General features: G+C 38.5%; 1 protein-coding gene across 1 annotated transcript; it reads right to left on the bottom strand.

The window, feature by feature from the left end:
• Nucleotides 1-10014: 10014 nt before the first annotated feature.
• On the bottom strand, nucleotides 10015-10806 carry LOC140889508 (uncharacterized). Its single transcript, XM_073297224.1, has one exon. The coding sequence runs from the start codon at nucleotides 10804-10806 to the stop codon at nucleotides 10015-10017; it is 792 nt and encodes a 263-aa protein (XP_073153325.1).
• Between the last annotated feature and the right edge of the window lie 5536 nt (nucleotides 10807-16342).

Genomic DNA, 16342 nt, shown 5'->3' with positions numbered 1-16342 from the left:
CAGAACTATCCGACGCATGATTTGGAGCTTGCAGCAGTGGTATTTGCGTTGAAAATCTGGAGGCACTATCTTTACGGCGAGAAGTGCAAGATTTTCACCGACCACAAGAGCCTCAAGTACTTCTTCACCCAGAAGGAGTTGAACATGAGGCAGCGCAGATGGCTTGAGCTTGTGAAAGACTATGATTGTGACATTAGCTACCATCCGGGTAAGGCTAATGTAGTAGCAGATGCTTTGAGTCGAAAGTCGTCAGTGGTATCATGTTTGACTGTACAGTTACCACTACAGACCGAGATTCAGAGATTTGGTTTGGAGTGCTATCCGAGTGGCCATGCACCGAGCTTGTCAGTGTTGACGGTGCAGCCAGTTTTGAGAGATCGGATTAGAGAGGGACAGTCCACTGATGAGGAGCTACAGCGATGGAGACAGAGAGATGAGGCCAGAGGTAGTCTCTTGTATACAGTGGAGGATGGCATCGTTCAGTACCGTGGGAGGATGTGGGTACCGAACGTTGATCAGTTGAGAGCCGAGATTCTAGCAGAGGCTCACGCATCTCCGTACTCCATTCACCCCGGAAGTACGAAGATGTACCGAGACTTACAGTTATTGTATTGGTGGCCCGGGATGAAGAGTGACATCGGGAGAGTGGTGTCAGAGTGCTTGACTTGTCAGCAAGTCAAAGCAGAGCATCAGCGTCCAGCAGGACTTCTTAGACCTCTCCCCATTCCGGAATGGAAGTGGGAGAATATTACGATGGACTTTGTAGTTGGCTTACCGAGGAGTACCAGAGGGTGTACAGCGATTTGGGTGATTGTGGATAGACTCACCAAGTCAGCTCATTTCTTACCGGTAAGGACTACTTACACTTTGACACAGTATGCAGAGCTTTACATCAGAGAGATTGTTAGACTGCATGGCATACCAGTGTCTATCGTGTCAGACAGAGATCCGAGATTCACCTCAGCGTTTTGGAAGAGTCTGCACACAGCTTTGGGGACTAGACTTTTGTTCAGTACAGCTTTTCATCCCCAGACAGATGGTCAGTCAGAGAGGGTGATCCAGGTTCTCGAGGATCTATTGAGAGCTTGTGTTATCGATTTTCGAGGATCTTGGGAGACTAGACTGCCATTAGTGGAGTTTACCTATAACAACAGCTTTCAGTCGTCTATAGGTATGGCTCCATATGCAGCACTTTATGGGAGGAGATGCAGATCTCCGGTGCATTGGGATGATGTTGGTGAGAGGATTTTGTTGGGTCCAGAGATTGTGCAGCAGACAGCTGACATAGTGACGCAGATTCGAGATAGGATGAGGACTGCGCAGAGTCGGCAGAAGAGTTATGCAGATGCCAGACGACGCGATTTGGAGTTCGCGGTAGGTGATCACGTATTCTTGAAGGTGTCACCTATGAAGGGAGTAGCGCGTTTTGGGCGGAGAGGCAAGCTTAATCCGAGATACATAGGGCCATTCGAGATATTGGAGCGAGTTGGCACGTTGGCCTATCGTTTAGCTCTACCTCCAGGGCTAGCGGCAGTGCATAACGTTTTCCATGTATCCATGCTTCGGAGATATGTCTCCAATCCGTCGCATGTATTGGATTTTGAGCCCTTACAGTTGCCACCAGATCTTGTTTACGAGGAGAGACCAGTGCGGATTTTGGCTAGAGAGGAGCGGAGGCTTAGGACGCGGGTCATACCGATGGTCAGAGTCCAGTGGCTGAATCACTCGGAGGAGGAAGCTACTTGGGAGACCGAGGAGGATATGAGGACTCGCTACCCGGAGATGTTCGGGTAAGTACTTTAATTTCGAGGACGAAATTCAATTTAAGGGGGGGAGAATTGTAACACCCGGTATTTTTAATTACATAAATCCGCCTGCATAATTAGGATATTTAATTATTTAAATTTACGATTTATGGGTTAAATAATTATGTGAATCATTTATGCATGATTTAAGTTATATTTTAAGCATTTAACCCATAATTAGTGATTTTTATGATATTTAGTATTTTCATTATTTAATCGCGTAGACGGGACCGTGGACGGACGAGATGACAACTTTCTACCCAAATTATTTTATGAGCCTTCTTGGAGCCTTAAAATATTATTTTGAGTTTTATTATCTCAAAATTTTAAGTATTTAATTTTATTTAATTTTAGGGGTCATTTTTATCCAAAATTAGTCAAAATATTGACTTTTTAGTATTTTTAAAATTCCCCTAAATTAATATTTCGAGATTTATTTTATGTTATCAGATTTCTAAAGTTTAATTAAGAATTTAAGTTGTGTATTTAATATTTAAAACCTTTTATAGTTAATTATTTAACCTATATCTTAATTAATACAAAATAAAACCTAATCTACCCAAACCCTACTAGCCGATCCTTTTCTCCCCCATCAGCCGCCATTCCCCTCCATGTTCATCTTCTCCACCTAGCAAGCCAAGGAAGAACACCATAGCCACACTTTTGAAGGACCAAAGCTCGTTGTCGTCGCCCCGTCGTCCCGGAAACGTCCTACGTGCGTGCTAAATCGATTTCTACGGTGAAAGGCATGATTTCTTCTCGATTTTTCTTTATCATATCAGTATATATTATGTAGGTTAAGGTAGGCATGGAAATTCTTTTAGTAATTTTTCAGAAAATCGGTTGAAGATTTGTTGTTTGCGTGCATATTCATGGTTCACGGTTGTTTTGATGGCATGGCTTGGTTCAGGGCTGAGGGTTCGGTCAAGAGGGGTCGTAGGGTGCCTAAGGATCGAACCATGGCGGGGCTTGGGTCTGAGAAGGGCTAGGCCGATCGGTTTAGGGGTGAAGAGTCCAGCTGCGCGCAGGTTAGGGTTTGAAGGGAAGAACCGTCGGGTGACAGTTTCCGGGCTGCATGGGGGCTGGGGTTCGGACAGGTTAGGTCCGCCCGGACGTGGGCTACGTCCGGGCGGCGGCGCTTCGGCCAGGGGCGGCCGGAGCCGGCCGGCAGCAGCCATGGAATGGCTGCTGCTCACGGCCGCGGCCTTGGTGAGGTAAAGGGGTTCGGGTTCTAGGGTTTAGGGTACCGGGTCGGGTCGTGGGGGCTCGGGTTGGGTCAGTAAGTTAGTGGGTCGGGTTAAGTGGGTCCGGGTCCGGGTTTGGTGGGCCGGGCTCGAGTCTTTTTATTTTTAAAATATTTTACGAATTTATGTGTTTTTGGGTCAAATAAATTGAAATAAAATTATTTGGACTCCCAAATAATTTTATTTGGACTTTTAAAATTTTAATTAAGGTTGTCCATTAATTTTATGGGCTTTTGGGCCCATAAAAGTTAATGAGCCAGTCTTTGGGTTTTTGGGCCCAATGGGCCAGTTTAAGTGTTATTGGGCTTCGGGTATTTTTAATGGGCTTAATTAATTTAATGGGCTTAATTAATGTAATTGGGCTTAGATTAATTAATTGGGCTTAAAGTTTAAGTTATTGGGCTTAAGTATGTTAACGGGCCAGATTTAAGTTAATGGGCTTGAGTGTAGGGCCAGCAGTCCAGAACCATCCATGAGAAAATTGCATGTGTCCTGATTATATATTTAATTATTTTTATGCATTTAAGTTATTTTAATATTTATATGTTAGTAAGAAAATTAAATTAAATATATATGAAGGACACACAATTTATTTAAGTACATGCATTCATGAAATCAATTTTTATGATATGATTTAATTTCTATGGTTGAGCAAAATAAAATATTTTAGGTGGAAATTGAAGTAGTGTGGCCATTTATGTATGGGCAGTTTCTGCCATTTATGTATGGGCAGTTTTCTGCCATTTATGTATGGGTGGTTCGCCACCAGCCTCGTACGATGGTTTCTTAGACTGATCAGTCGCACTATGGGTCACACTTACGGATAGGACCATTCGATGTTCAGAAAATAAATGCTCAACAACTTATGTATGTATGATATTATGTATGTTATGTATGTTTATTTATGTAATTTATGTTATGTAATTTTTAAGCATGCTCATTCATGTATATGTATGTATTAGTATTAAATTGATTTAAATTATTTTAAACCCTTGTTAGTATGCATGTTGGGCCTCTAGGCTCACTACACTGATATGGTGCAGGTGAGTACATAGAGGAACAGGTTACTCCTACTGGTGGTGAGGATGTATGAGCCGTGCTGCAGTAGCCCCGTGACCGTGACAGCTTCTGAGTCACCGTACTGATGTCTTATGATACATTTTTTATGATTTTTATGGGTCGAGGTGTTGGAATATTTTATTAAATATTTTAGTGCATGCACATTTTTATCTATTTTATTTATGCAGTACATTTTTAAATTCTAGGGTTGACTCAGATGCTTAATTATTTCAAAGAATGCATTTTATTTAAGTATTTAAATTGTTTATTTATTTAGTCATGTATTTATTTTTAAATATTTTATTCTGTGCATATATGTATGGGCATATATGTACATATATTTATTTAGTAGTAAAAAAAAAAAAAAAAAATAAATTTCCGCATATTTATTTATTAGAGAGTTTAGGGTCGTTTCATTTTCGGCCTCTTCTTTTTTTTATTTTTCATTTGATCCTTCAACACTTTATTTGGAGTCATAGATAACAATACAATAGGTTTTTTTTTCAAAGTAAAAGAATACCGTTTTTTAAATCCATCATGTATCATCTTTCGATTATATTGTCATGGCCTATCCAATAAAATATGACAAGCATGCATAGGTACCACATCACACAATACTTCATCTACATACTTACCAATAGAAAAAGAAACCAAGACTTTCTTTGTCACTTTCACCTTCGCACAATCATTAAACCAATACAATCGATAAGGTTGAGGATGTTTTAATGTAGGCAAACTCAATTTATCAACAAGCTCATATTTCGTCACATTGGTGCAACTCCCACCATCAATAATAAGGCTGCACACTTTTTTATTCACAAAACATCGAGTGTGAAATAGGTTCTCTCTTTGGCTACCTTCCTCCTCCTTATATTGTGTACTCATGATCCTTCTAGTCACCAAAAACTCTTCAACAACTACACCATATCCCTCATCATCAGGATCCTCCAAGGCAGGCATGTCCTAATAATTTTCAACATCCTCCTCACTTTTAGACTCAATATCACCACAAGCATTCACAGTCATCAAATTTTTATATGGGCATTGACTAGCAATATGTCCAGCCCCTTGAAATTTAAAGCATTTAATATCTCTAGAACGATTAATAGGAGTTTGAGATTTACCTTGTGCTCCTTTCTTTGGTATCAGCTTTTGGCTTGCATACCGTCTTGCCATCCTCTCGTTTTGCAACATTTGAACGCCAAGTGTTGTCTAATTTTTATGCTCGCAAGCGCACGATTGTAAGGTTTTAATATATGATAAGTAGAGTATTGTTCCCACGTGGAGTATGCTTGAAAATTATATCAATACTTGTAATTAAAATAATCCAAACTTTATTTATAAAATTAAATATAAAATTTTGCTTTCAAACTCAAAATAAATTAATAGAAAATAGCAAGTAAACCACGCAAATTATAGGATTATCAATGAGAGAAAAACGTCTAGAGCTAGGATTTGATTCACTTGGTTTCAACAACAACTACTTCTAACTAATTAATTCTCATGAATTACTTTTATTTAATAGCCAAGAACACTTGTTTTTTTTTTTTCCTATTCCTAGCAACAAATAAAATGTATCAATTAAGATTCGATTTCAATGTCCCTATTAAAAATCTGGGCTTAATGATATGTGATAAACTATGTTCTTCCAAAAGCTCTGTTAAAGTTATACATTCTCCCGAGCTATATAATAATTAACAGTGTATTTTCTAATGGTCCTATTCAAAATCCCCTCTCCCGAGTAACGATTTCAAATAAATATGACAAATCAATTTATGGTCAGTATATTGAAAGACAATCAATTCTAGAAAACACAATTAAATTAAGGGAGTTCAATTCACATAAAATCAAAAAGTCATAGAAGTTGTCTCTACCAAGCTACATAATCTTCTAGACTAGAAAAATTTAGTTCTTACTCAAAATATTACAAAAACGAATCATGTTCTTAAAACTATACATTAAATCAAAAGTTTAAAAGATAAGAATAAGAATAGCAAAGCCAAAGACGCGATGTCGAGTCCGGTTGATGCAATCTTCTTCCTTGTTCTAGCTTTTTTCTCTTCAAGTTGCGCAGATTTTTGCTCCAAAATTCTCCAACTTAGGCGTGTGAAATCTTCTTCAAATTGTAGGCGGCTTCGCTCTAAATTGTGTGCATCAAAATCTCTTTTATATGTGCTTCAAACCCAACAAGTAAAAGCCCACAAAAATACAAAAGTTTCCATCCCGAAAATATAAAACTCTAAATTTTTCGCGACAGCGCGGTCGCGCCACTACACTCGCGTGGGCGCGCAACACTTACGCACTTTTATTTTTCAACACTTTCCACTTAGCTCGGGCACGCTCATCCAACAACGCGGGCGCACATGAGCTTCGATTTTATTTTCCCTTTTCATGCCCAAGAAGCGCAGGCGCGCTCATTCCTTGGCGCGGGCGCGCTAGTGCAGCGCATCCAGCTCGCGCAGCATTCTTGCAAAAGTCATATATTGAGTTTAGCCGTCGGATCGAGCTAAAATTTTGATAGAAGCCTTAAGACATTCTAAAAATTATTTGAACGGTGAAGATCGGATTTGGATTTCTTTAACAGCTATAATAATGTTTTAAACTTTGCAGCCCCGTAATTTGTTTTTCCGCCTCTTCTCGGTACTTTTTCTCCAATCTTTGCATATCACAAAAACAACAACAAATACACATAAAATCCACTCGATACATCACAAAATCCAAGCCAAATCATATGTAAATTAAGTGCATAAATTGCACTTATCAAATTCCCTCAAACTTAGACTTTTGCTAGATCCGAGCAAAACAATAATGGGTAATATATAGACCTCCAAATTTTATATTCCACAATTCAATCCACATGTCGGATAATTTTCTCAAGAGTTCTTGTGTGTGTGTGATTTATCAATCTCATTTACCCACCTAACTTTTGATAAAATCATGAAATCTATAAGCTTCATAAAATAATTAACTCCGCCCTCAAGTTTCAAAATGCAATCAACCAAGTTCAATATTTATTTGCACATATCAAAAGGACCTTTTCGGTTAACAATAGGCTCAAGAAAATTAAGCAGGAGATAAGTATCCAGATATGTACCAACAATAATCAAGAATCAGAATTCAAGCGAAGGGAATGAATATTTTGCAATTTTAGCAGCATTAAGTAGCTGAGTTTATTATTTGCATTGTGTTGCCAGATATTGATTTTTTTTTTCCCTTTCTACTCATACATTCTACATATTTAATTTGCCTTATATTTTTGGACTAGAATTTCAATCCATTGTTTAAGGCCTCCCCTCACCTTACTTTTTCCACCATTACTTTTTCTTTGAACTATGAACTTTTTAGCTGTTTATTTTTGGTTTTGGATTTTTCATAGCAAGGCTAACAAATGAATAATGGCTAAAAATATTCAATGAACTCAAAAAAATTGCCTAAATCTCATCTGTGTTCATAAAAATCTACCTCAATTTCAAGCAAAAATCACAAGAGTTAAGAATCAAATCCTCAATTCCACATCACAAATCCACATAATTTTTTTCTAATTACTAGGAGTATCGAAAATCATGGCATTTATGCATATATGTGAGAACTCAAGATTAAATATAGCTAACACTGACTTTTCAGAACAAAAAAAAATTCATCATAGGCCAATACAATTACAACATCATGCCTTTAACTCAAACTAACTTATTGAAACTTTTCAAATTTTCACACCCTCCAAACTTAAGTATGTGCATTTTCCTCAATGTACAGTATTAAATAAAAAAAAGACACGTACCTTGGACACCGAGAGTCAGTACTCGGCACCATCTTGATCATTCATAGCTCTTATTTTAGGGGTCGCGCCTAAACTCTTTCAGCTCCACACTTTTTACCTACACAACTCAAAATTATTATTGATGTCTTGTCTCATCATGCACAAAAATATAATAAAAGACAAACAACAAAAATAAAATAAAAATAAAGCAAATAAAAAAAATACTAGCTTGGGTTGCCTTCCAAGAAGCGCTTAGTTTATAGTTCATAGCCCGACTCTACTTCAATTCTAGCCCGGTTTCACTTTGTTGGAGGTTTTTTCCTTCTCCTTCACCTTCCAAACATACTCAACGACTCTCTTAATCTTTGATTTCTTTTCTTTTTCTTCTTCTTTTCCACCGACGGATCTTTTTGTCTTGTTAATGCTATTTTATTCTAAAAATTGCGACAACTCTCCATCCTTCTTGCTTGATCGATCATAAACACTTTTTCTTTGGATGGATTGATAGCTTCCTTGAATACAGTAAAAGTCACCTTCTCACTGTCTACACCCATCGTCAACTCACCTTTCTTGACATATATATTGGCCTCAACAATAGCCAAGAATGGTCTCTCTAATATCAATGACATATTTTCATCCTCCTCATTAATTTTTCTAGTGATTAATTGCTTTCTCAACGCTTTTGTACTCCTTTACAAGGTAGTCGATTGATGACATGTGAATACTTGTACCATCGCTTGTTGTTTTGAGGGACGGAGCAGGCTAAGTTAAGCAAAAGATGGTTATCGATTGAACACTTAGGGTCCCTTGATTTTTCAGGGTATCGAAAGGGTTGTGTTTAATATTCTAGGACTCACGTTTCTCTCGAGTATTATTTTATTTTATTAAAACTCGATCATGTCCTCCATAATTAATAATCGATACTAGAATAGAGGAAACTAATAATTAATACTAGAACATGGAGTAAAGAAATGCGGAAACGTAAAATAATTAAAAAAAATGATTGTAGTGTAGGATCATTTTTTAAAATGTTATAATATGATTTTTTTTTTTGGTGGGGGGGGGGGGGGGTGGTCGTCTATTAACTTGGTTGATATTATATTAGGTTTTGATTCATTAAATTTAGAAAGTTTGGTTTTATACACTAAATTATAATTTTCGGTTATTTTGGTCTAATTGATGATGTGACACACTTAAAATGATATATCATAAAATGAGTTGATTTCAACCTACCATATAGATAATACCCCAATGATAGATCTAATGTCCCATGATTTGTCACGTCAACAATATATAATTAATTACGTCTATGTGTAAAAATACGAACTGTTGGATGCATGATTTGAGTATTACTCATATGCTAGGATCTCATCTACCAAGAAAATGCTGACATGACATCGAAAATCGCTGACTTGTCCGATGTCAAATCAGCAATTGGACAAAATAACTGAAAATTAAAAATTATTGTATCAAAATAAAAACTTGAACACTTTTTTATAGACCAAAATTCAAAATTAGACAAGTTAATTGACAAAAAAATAATTGATTTTCGATATACGTGTGTTTGTGTGTACATATCTGCTATGGTTAAGGTAGAAAAAAATTTGAGTATTTATTAAGAAGATCATGTGCAAATCGATATGTTAATTAATTTAAACTCCGGAAACACAAAAAGGACATGATTAAATTAATTAAAGATAGTAAATGTATGAGTGCGAAAATTTTGCTGCAAAACCCAAAGGACGTAGTTAATAGTTATCAATTTTCATTCACTATATATTACTAATATTTAATTCTATTATTGCGTGTTAAATATCTCACATTGATTGAATCACGTTTTTGAGTTTATATGTTAGCATATGTATTAATTACTTACAATCATAAAATAAAATATGATATAAATAAGAATTCAACAAAATATCTGCATTATATTGAATTTTCAGTAAGTGGAAAAAAAAAACATATGTTGCCTTGACATTGAGAAAAATAAAATAAAAAGGGTAAAAAAAATGAAAATTGAATTGAAGTTTGCAGTCATCTTGAGCTTGAAGTTATTATCGAACATGAGAAAGGAACTCATTCACATATCTGCACAATTAGGGGCCACTTTAGTTTAACACATCCCTAGTGCATATGACACAGAGATCATTCAACAATCTATCAATAATACTCCCTTGTTCAATGTTGAATCTACCACTTTCCTTGTGCCACAAGTACACCCCGTAGCTCGAATCGTTGAGCCACCGGATCTTGACATCGAACCATTTCGCATCGGTTGGGTCACTAGGCCGGATGAAAAACCCGCTATCCGGTTCCAATCCACCGGGTAGAAAGCCACTTGTGGCAAGACTCTGAATTTGAAATCCTTGTTTCTTGCCACCCTATCAACCACTCTAGTGACCAAATGTGGCCCATTGTGACCCCATCGATTCCCATCAAAAGTTGATGCAAATTCCTCCATAAACGTGTACACTAGTGGATGTTCCCTGTCAAAAACAAGAATTGCATTATTCAATTTTGTCGGGTTTCCCTTTTTTTTAACACTTTGAGCTCCAATTACATTCCTTAACCCTGAAAGATCTTTCAAGATTACGAAATCTGTGTCCAAATAAACTCCTCCATACTTGTACAATGCAGCAAGTCTCATCAAATTTGACAGATTCTGTGCCAGAGGAATCGCCCCTGGATCCTTGCTCCCATTCTTTATTTCATTGAGCCAAGACTCTGCAGGAGTGCCCTTGCATAGATCCCACAGGTCCGGAGTCACGGCCAGAACCCGAAAACCGTGCCCGATCAGCGGCTCAAGAATTTTGTCCCCATTAACCGAGTCCATACTTTTTGACAGTATGACCAAACAGCTTCTGGGATTAGTTTGGAACAAGCTGTCCAGGCCGGAGAACTGTCGTTTTCGAAACGAACCGGCTGGGGCAATCCATGTCATGAAGATGTTAACTTTGCATGATTCATTCCCGCGGAAAAAATCCTTAACCCTTGAATCAAACCTTCTCGATATGTCTGACGATTCGAACAATTCGGATTCCTCAGGCTTGAGCTTTCTTTTTGGACGAACAAGCTGATGAAGATCACTTCTTGTCGGCAACGAACATGCAATAAATACATGTCTATTAGTCAGCAAAGTTAGAGTGCGTGGATTAACATAAGAGGTGCCAACATTGATGAATTGGATGCAAATTCACTTTTGAATTTGCATTCTCCACGCGTTTATACAGGGGAAGAGCTCTATAAATAGAGCCCTTCCCTCCTCATTCTGTATATCTCATCCTCAAGTTCCTCCTTCTGTTCTTGAGTGATCTTCTCTCCTTAATTATTTTTATATATATTTGTGAGATAGGTTTTCTCCTGTATAAAAGAGTGAGTGTCTTTTTGGAAACACAGAGAGAGGTTGTAATTCTCCAAATATTATAGTGGAATCTTTTGATCTTGCCCGTGGTTTTTACCCTAATAATTTTGGGGGTTTTTCACGTAAATCTTGGTGTCTATTTATTCTTCAATTTCCATAGTTTCTATCTCGTAATGCCACAGCTGGGACCAAAAAGTGGTATCAGAGTCTTGACATAAAATTTCTTAAAATTCTGTGTATGCTCTGTGGTTGCAGCTGTGACTGATCTTCCACATCAGAAAAGATTTTTTGAAGATTTTATAAAGCAGGATTCTTGTAGTCAAGATGTCGGCAAAATACGAGATAGAAAAGTTCAATGAGAGCAATTTTTTGCTGCGAAAATTGAAGGTGCAAGCAATTCTAACAAAGGAGCGTTGCTTGGCAGCTATTGGAGATAGACCGGTGGACGTCACAGACGATCAAAAGTGGAACGAGATGAATCACAATGCTGTTGCCAATTTACACTTGGCTATAGCATATGAAGTTTTGTCAAGTATCTCTGAAATAAAAAGCGCAAAAGTTATTTGGGATACTCTGTCAAAACTGTACGAGGTCAAGTCACTACACAACAAAATATTCCTAAAGAGAAAGCTTTATACTCTTCGGATGGCGGAATCCTCATCGATAACCGACCATATCAACACACTGAATACTCTATTTTCTCGGCTCACCTCTATGGGGCATAAAATAGAGGAAAAAGAACGTGCGGAGCTTCTACTTCAAAGTCTACCAGATTCATACGATCAGCTCATCATCAATGTTACCAACAATGTTCTTTCGGATAATTTAAATTTTAACGATGTCTTAACTGCGGTTCTTGGAGAAGAGAGTCGTCGAAGGAACAAGGAAGATAGGTTGGCAACGTCGAAGCAAGCAGAGGCTTTACCAATGACGAGAGGAAGATTGATGGAGCGTGACTCCAGTGGGAGCCACAGATATGGTAGATCCAAGTCAAGAAGTAAGAAGAAGAATATTTACTGCTTTAAATGTGGCGGTAAAGGGCACTTCAAAAGAGAGTGTACGAAGAGCATCGAAAAGGGATCTCAAGGAAATGTGGCCAGTACTTCAGGCGGTGGTGAAATATTATTCAGCGAAGCAGCAACAGTTGCGGAAGACAGACACAAATTTTGTGATGCATGGATTATGGATTCAGGAGCGACGTGGCATAGGACGTCAAGGAAAGAATGGTTCGACCAGTATGAACCAGTCTCGGGAGGATCTGTATTCATGGGAAATGATCATGCCTTGGAAATCGCTGGGGTCGGTACCATTAAAATCAAAATGTTTGATGGTACTATTCGCACCATACAGGAGGTACGACATGTGAAGGGCTTGACAAAGAATCTTTTGTCTTTGGGGCAATTGGATGATATTGGGTGCAAAACCCGTATCGAGAAAGGGATCATGAAGATCGTGAAAGGCGCGCTTGTGGTTATGAAGGCTGAAAAGGTTGCTGCAAATCTGTATGTCTTGTTGGGGGAAACACACAAAAAGGCGGAACTAGCTGTTGCATCAATTGGTTCGGGAGAAGAAGCAACAATGTTGTGGCATAGAAAACTTGGGCATATGTCAGAACGAGAAATAAAGATTCTCTCAGAACGAAAGCTGTTGCCGGGGCTTACAAAAGTGACTTTACCCTTTTGTGAGGATTGTGTTACCAGTAAACAACACAGATTAAAGTTTGGCACATCTACTGCCAAAAGCAAAGGCATATTGGAGCTGATTCATTCTGATGTTTGGCAAGCACCGGTGTTGTCCCTAGGAGGAGCGAGATACTTTGTCTCGTTTATTGATGATTTCTCTAGGAGATGTTGGGTGTATCCAATCAAGAAGAAATCAGATGTTTTCGAAATCTTCAAAGTTTTCAAAGCGCGAGTTGAACTTGATTCTGATAAGAAAATCAAGTGTTTAAGGACTGACAATGGAGGAAAATATACCAGTGATGAGTTTGATGCATTTTGTCAGCATGAGGGCATCAAACGACAGTTCACGACGGCTTACACGCCTCAGCATAATGGAGTGGCGGAGCGGATGAACATAACTCTGTTGGACAGAACAAGAGCTATGTTGAGTACTGCGGGTCTACCAAAGTCATTTTGGGCAGAAGCAGTCAAAACCGCTTCTTACATCATCAATCGTTCTCCTTCAGTGGCGATTGATTTGAAGACTCCGATGGAGGTGTGGACTGGAAAGCCAACTGATTATTCTCGGTTACATACATTTGGAAGTCCGGTGTACGTTATGTACAATGAACAAGAAAGATCGAAGTTGGATTCCAAATCCAGAAAATGTATCTTCTTGGGCTATGCTGATGGAGTAAAGGGGTTTCGCTTGTGGGATCCTACTGTCCACAAGCTTATCATCAGCAGAGATGTTATCTTCGAGGAAGATAAAGTGAAGGGAGACAAAGGCACACCGAATTCAGAAACTACTATCATTCAGGTGGAAAATAAGACAGACAAAGATCAAGTTTCTTGTGAAGCAGTACCAGAGCACGAGGTACAAGAACCAGTTGATTCAGAGGTTTCCAAAGTGAGGCAGTCAACTCGAGAGAGAGGACCACCAGGTTGGCTTTCAGATTATGTCACTGAAAGCAACATTGCATATTGTCTATTAACAGAGGATGGTGAGCCATCGAGTTTCCATGAGGCTACTCAAAGCTCGGATGTATCCCTGTGGATGACAGCGATGCAGGAAGAATTGGAAGCATTGGACAGGAACAAAACTTGGGATCTTGTTACACTACCACGAGGGAGGAAAGCTATCGGTAACAGATGGGTCTATAAGATCAAGCGTGATGGCAATAACCAAGTGGAGCGGTATCGTGCAAGATTGGTTGTCAAAGGGTATGCTCAGAAAGAAGGAATTGACTTCAATGAGATATTTTCTCCTATGGTTCGGCTTTCAACAGTTAGGATAGTATTGGCAATGTGTGCGGTGTTTAACCTACATCTAGAACAGCTAGATGTGAAAACGGCATTTCTTCATGGCGATCTTGAAGAAGAAATTTATATGCTTCAGCCAGAAGGTTTTGCAGAAAAAGGCAAAGAGAACTTGGTTTGCAGGTTGAAAAAATCTCTGTACGGTCTCAAACAGGCACCGAGTTGTTGGTACAAGAGATTTGATTCCTATATCATGAGCCTTGGGTACAACAGACTCAGTGCAGACCCTTGTACGTATTTCAAGAGGTCTGGTGATTATGATTATATCATTTTGCTGTTGTACGTGGACGACATGTTGGTAGCAGGCCCCAACAAAGATCGGGTCCAAGAATTGAAGGCACAGTTGGCTAGGGAATTTGATATGAAGGATTTGGGACCAGCAAACAAGATTCTAAGGATGAAAGTTCACCGAGACAGAAGAAATAGGAAGATTTGGTTTTTCCAGAAAAATTATTTGAAGAAAGTCTTGCAGCGCTTCAACATGCAAGATAGTAAGCCAGTTTCAACCCCTCTTCCTATTAACTTCAAGTTATCTTCTGAGATGTGTCCTAGCAGTGAAGCAGAGAAGATGGAGATGTATCGAGTACCGTATGCATCAGCAGTGGGAAGTTTAATGTTCGCCATGATTTGTACAAGACCAGACATTGCACAAGCAGTGGGAGCAGTCAGTCGATATATGGCAAATCCTGGACAAGAGCATTGGAGCACGGTTAAGAGGATCCTTAGATACATTAAGGGTACCTCAGAAGCTGCATTATGTTTTGGAGGATCAGATTTTACACTCAGGGGCTATGTGGATTCAGATTACGCAGGTGATCCAGATAAAAGAAAATCAACTACTGGTTATGTGTTTACAGTTGCAGGAGGTGCAGTCAGCTGGGTTTCAAAAATGCAAACAGTTGTGGCGTTATCTACAACGGAGGCAGAATACATGGCAGCTACTCAAGCTTGCAAGGAGGCAATATGGATTCAAAGGTTATTGGAAGAGCTTGGGCACAAACAAGAAAAGATTCCTCTATTTTGTGACAGTCAGAGTGCCTTGCACATTGCAAGGAATCCAGCCTTTCATTCCAGGACTAAACACATTGGAGTACAATTTCACTTTGTACTGGAAGTAGTAGAGGAAGGAAGTGTGGACATGCTGAAGATCCATACGAAGGATAACATTGCTGATATTCTGACCAAGCCAGTGAGTACAGAGAAGTTTGAATGGTGTACATCCTCAAGTGGCCTCGCAGGAACGTAACCAGCAGGAAATGGCAAGATTGAAAGGATGTGTGGAGATATGTTTGATTCTCAATCAAATCTCCAAGTGGGAGAAATGTCGGCAAGGGACATGCAATAAATACATGTCTATTAGTCAGCAAAGTTAGAGTGCGTGGATTAAGATAAGAGGTGCCAACATTGACGAATTGGATGCAAATTCACTTTTGAATTTGCATTCTCCACGCGTTTATATATTTTTGAGTGATCTTGAGTGATCTTCTCTCCTTAATTATTTCTATATATATTTGTGAGATAGGTTTTCTCCTGTATAAAAGACTGAGTGTCTTTTTGGAAACACAGAGAGAGGTTGTAATTCTCTAAATATTATAGTGAAATCTTTTGATCTTGCCCGTGGTTTTTACCCTAATAATTTTGGGGGTTTTCCACGTAAATCTTGGTGTCTATTTATTTTTCAATTTCCATAGTTTCTATCTCGTAATGCCACAGCTGGGACCAACACTTCTTACATTATAAATAATCACATTGGCGAAATGGAATGCCAAAATCATCAATGCAAACATATGTTTCCACTTCATTGTAAAAATACATCCAAATTATGACGAAATAGGACTTTAAGAACTCGAGATATATGATACGGGGTCAACAACTTTCATGGTAGCCAAGCGAGGAAAAGATCAAACATATAATATTGCATGGAAGAGTATGGCCGGGTGTGGATTAAGTATTTCTTTAGGAGAAAGAAAATATCAAAATTAGTCCAATAAGAAGTTCTAATCTTTATTTTGATCCTCTCATTAATCAAATTTCAGTTCTAATACAAACTTTATATCTTTTCGGACAAGTACTTGTAAGAAGTTCTCAACTATATCAGTTTATGTGCTTATGATGTAGAGAAGCGGTTACAAGAT

Source organism: Henckelia pumila, chromosome 3, assembly GCF_033568475.1.
Source record: "Henckelia pumila isolate YLH828 chromosome 3, ASM3356847v2, whole genome shotgun sequence".
In the NCBI taxonomy this organism is placed as follows: Eukaryota; Viridiplantae; Streptophyta; class Magnoliopsida; order Lamiales; family Gesneriaceae; genus Henckelia; species Henckelia pumila.
The sequence above is the reverse complement of the archived record's forward strand: the minus strand, read 5'-3'. Positions and strand labels throughout refer to the sequence as shown.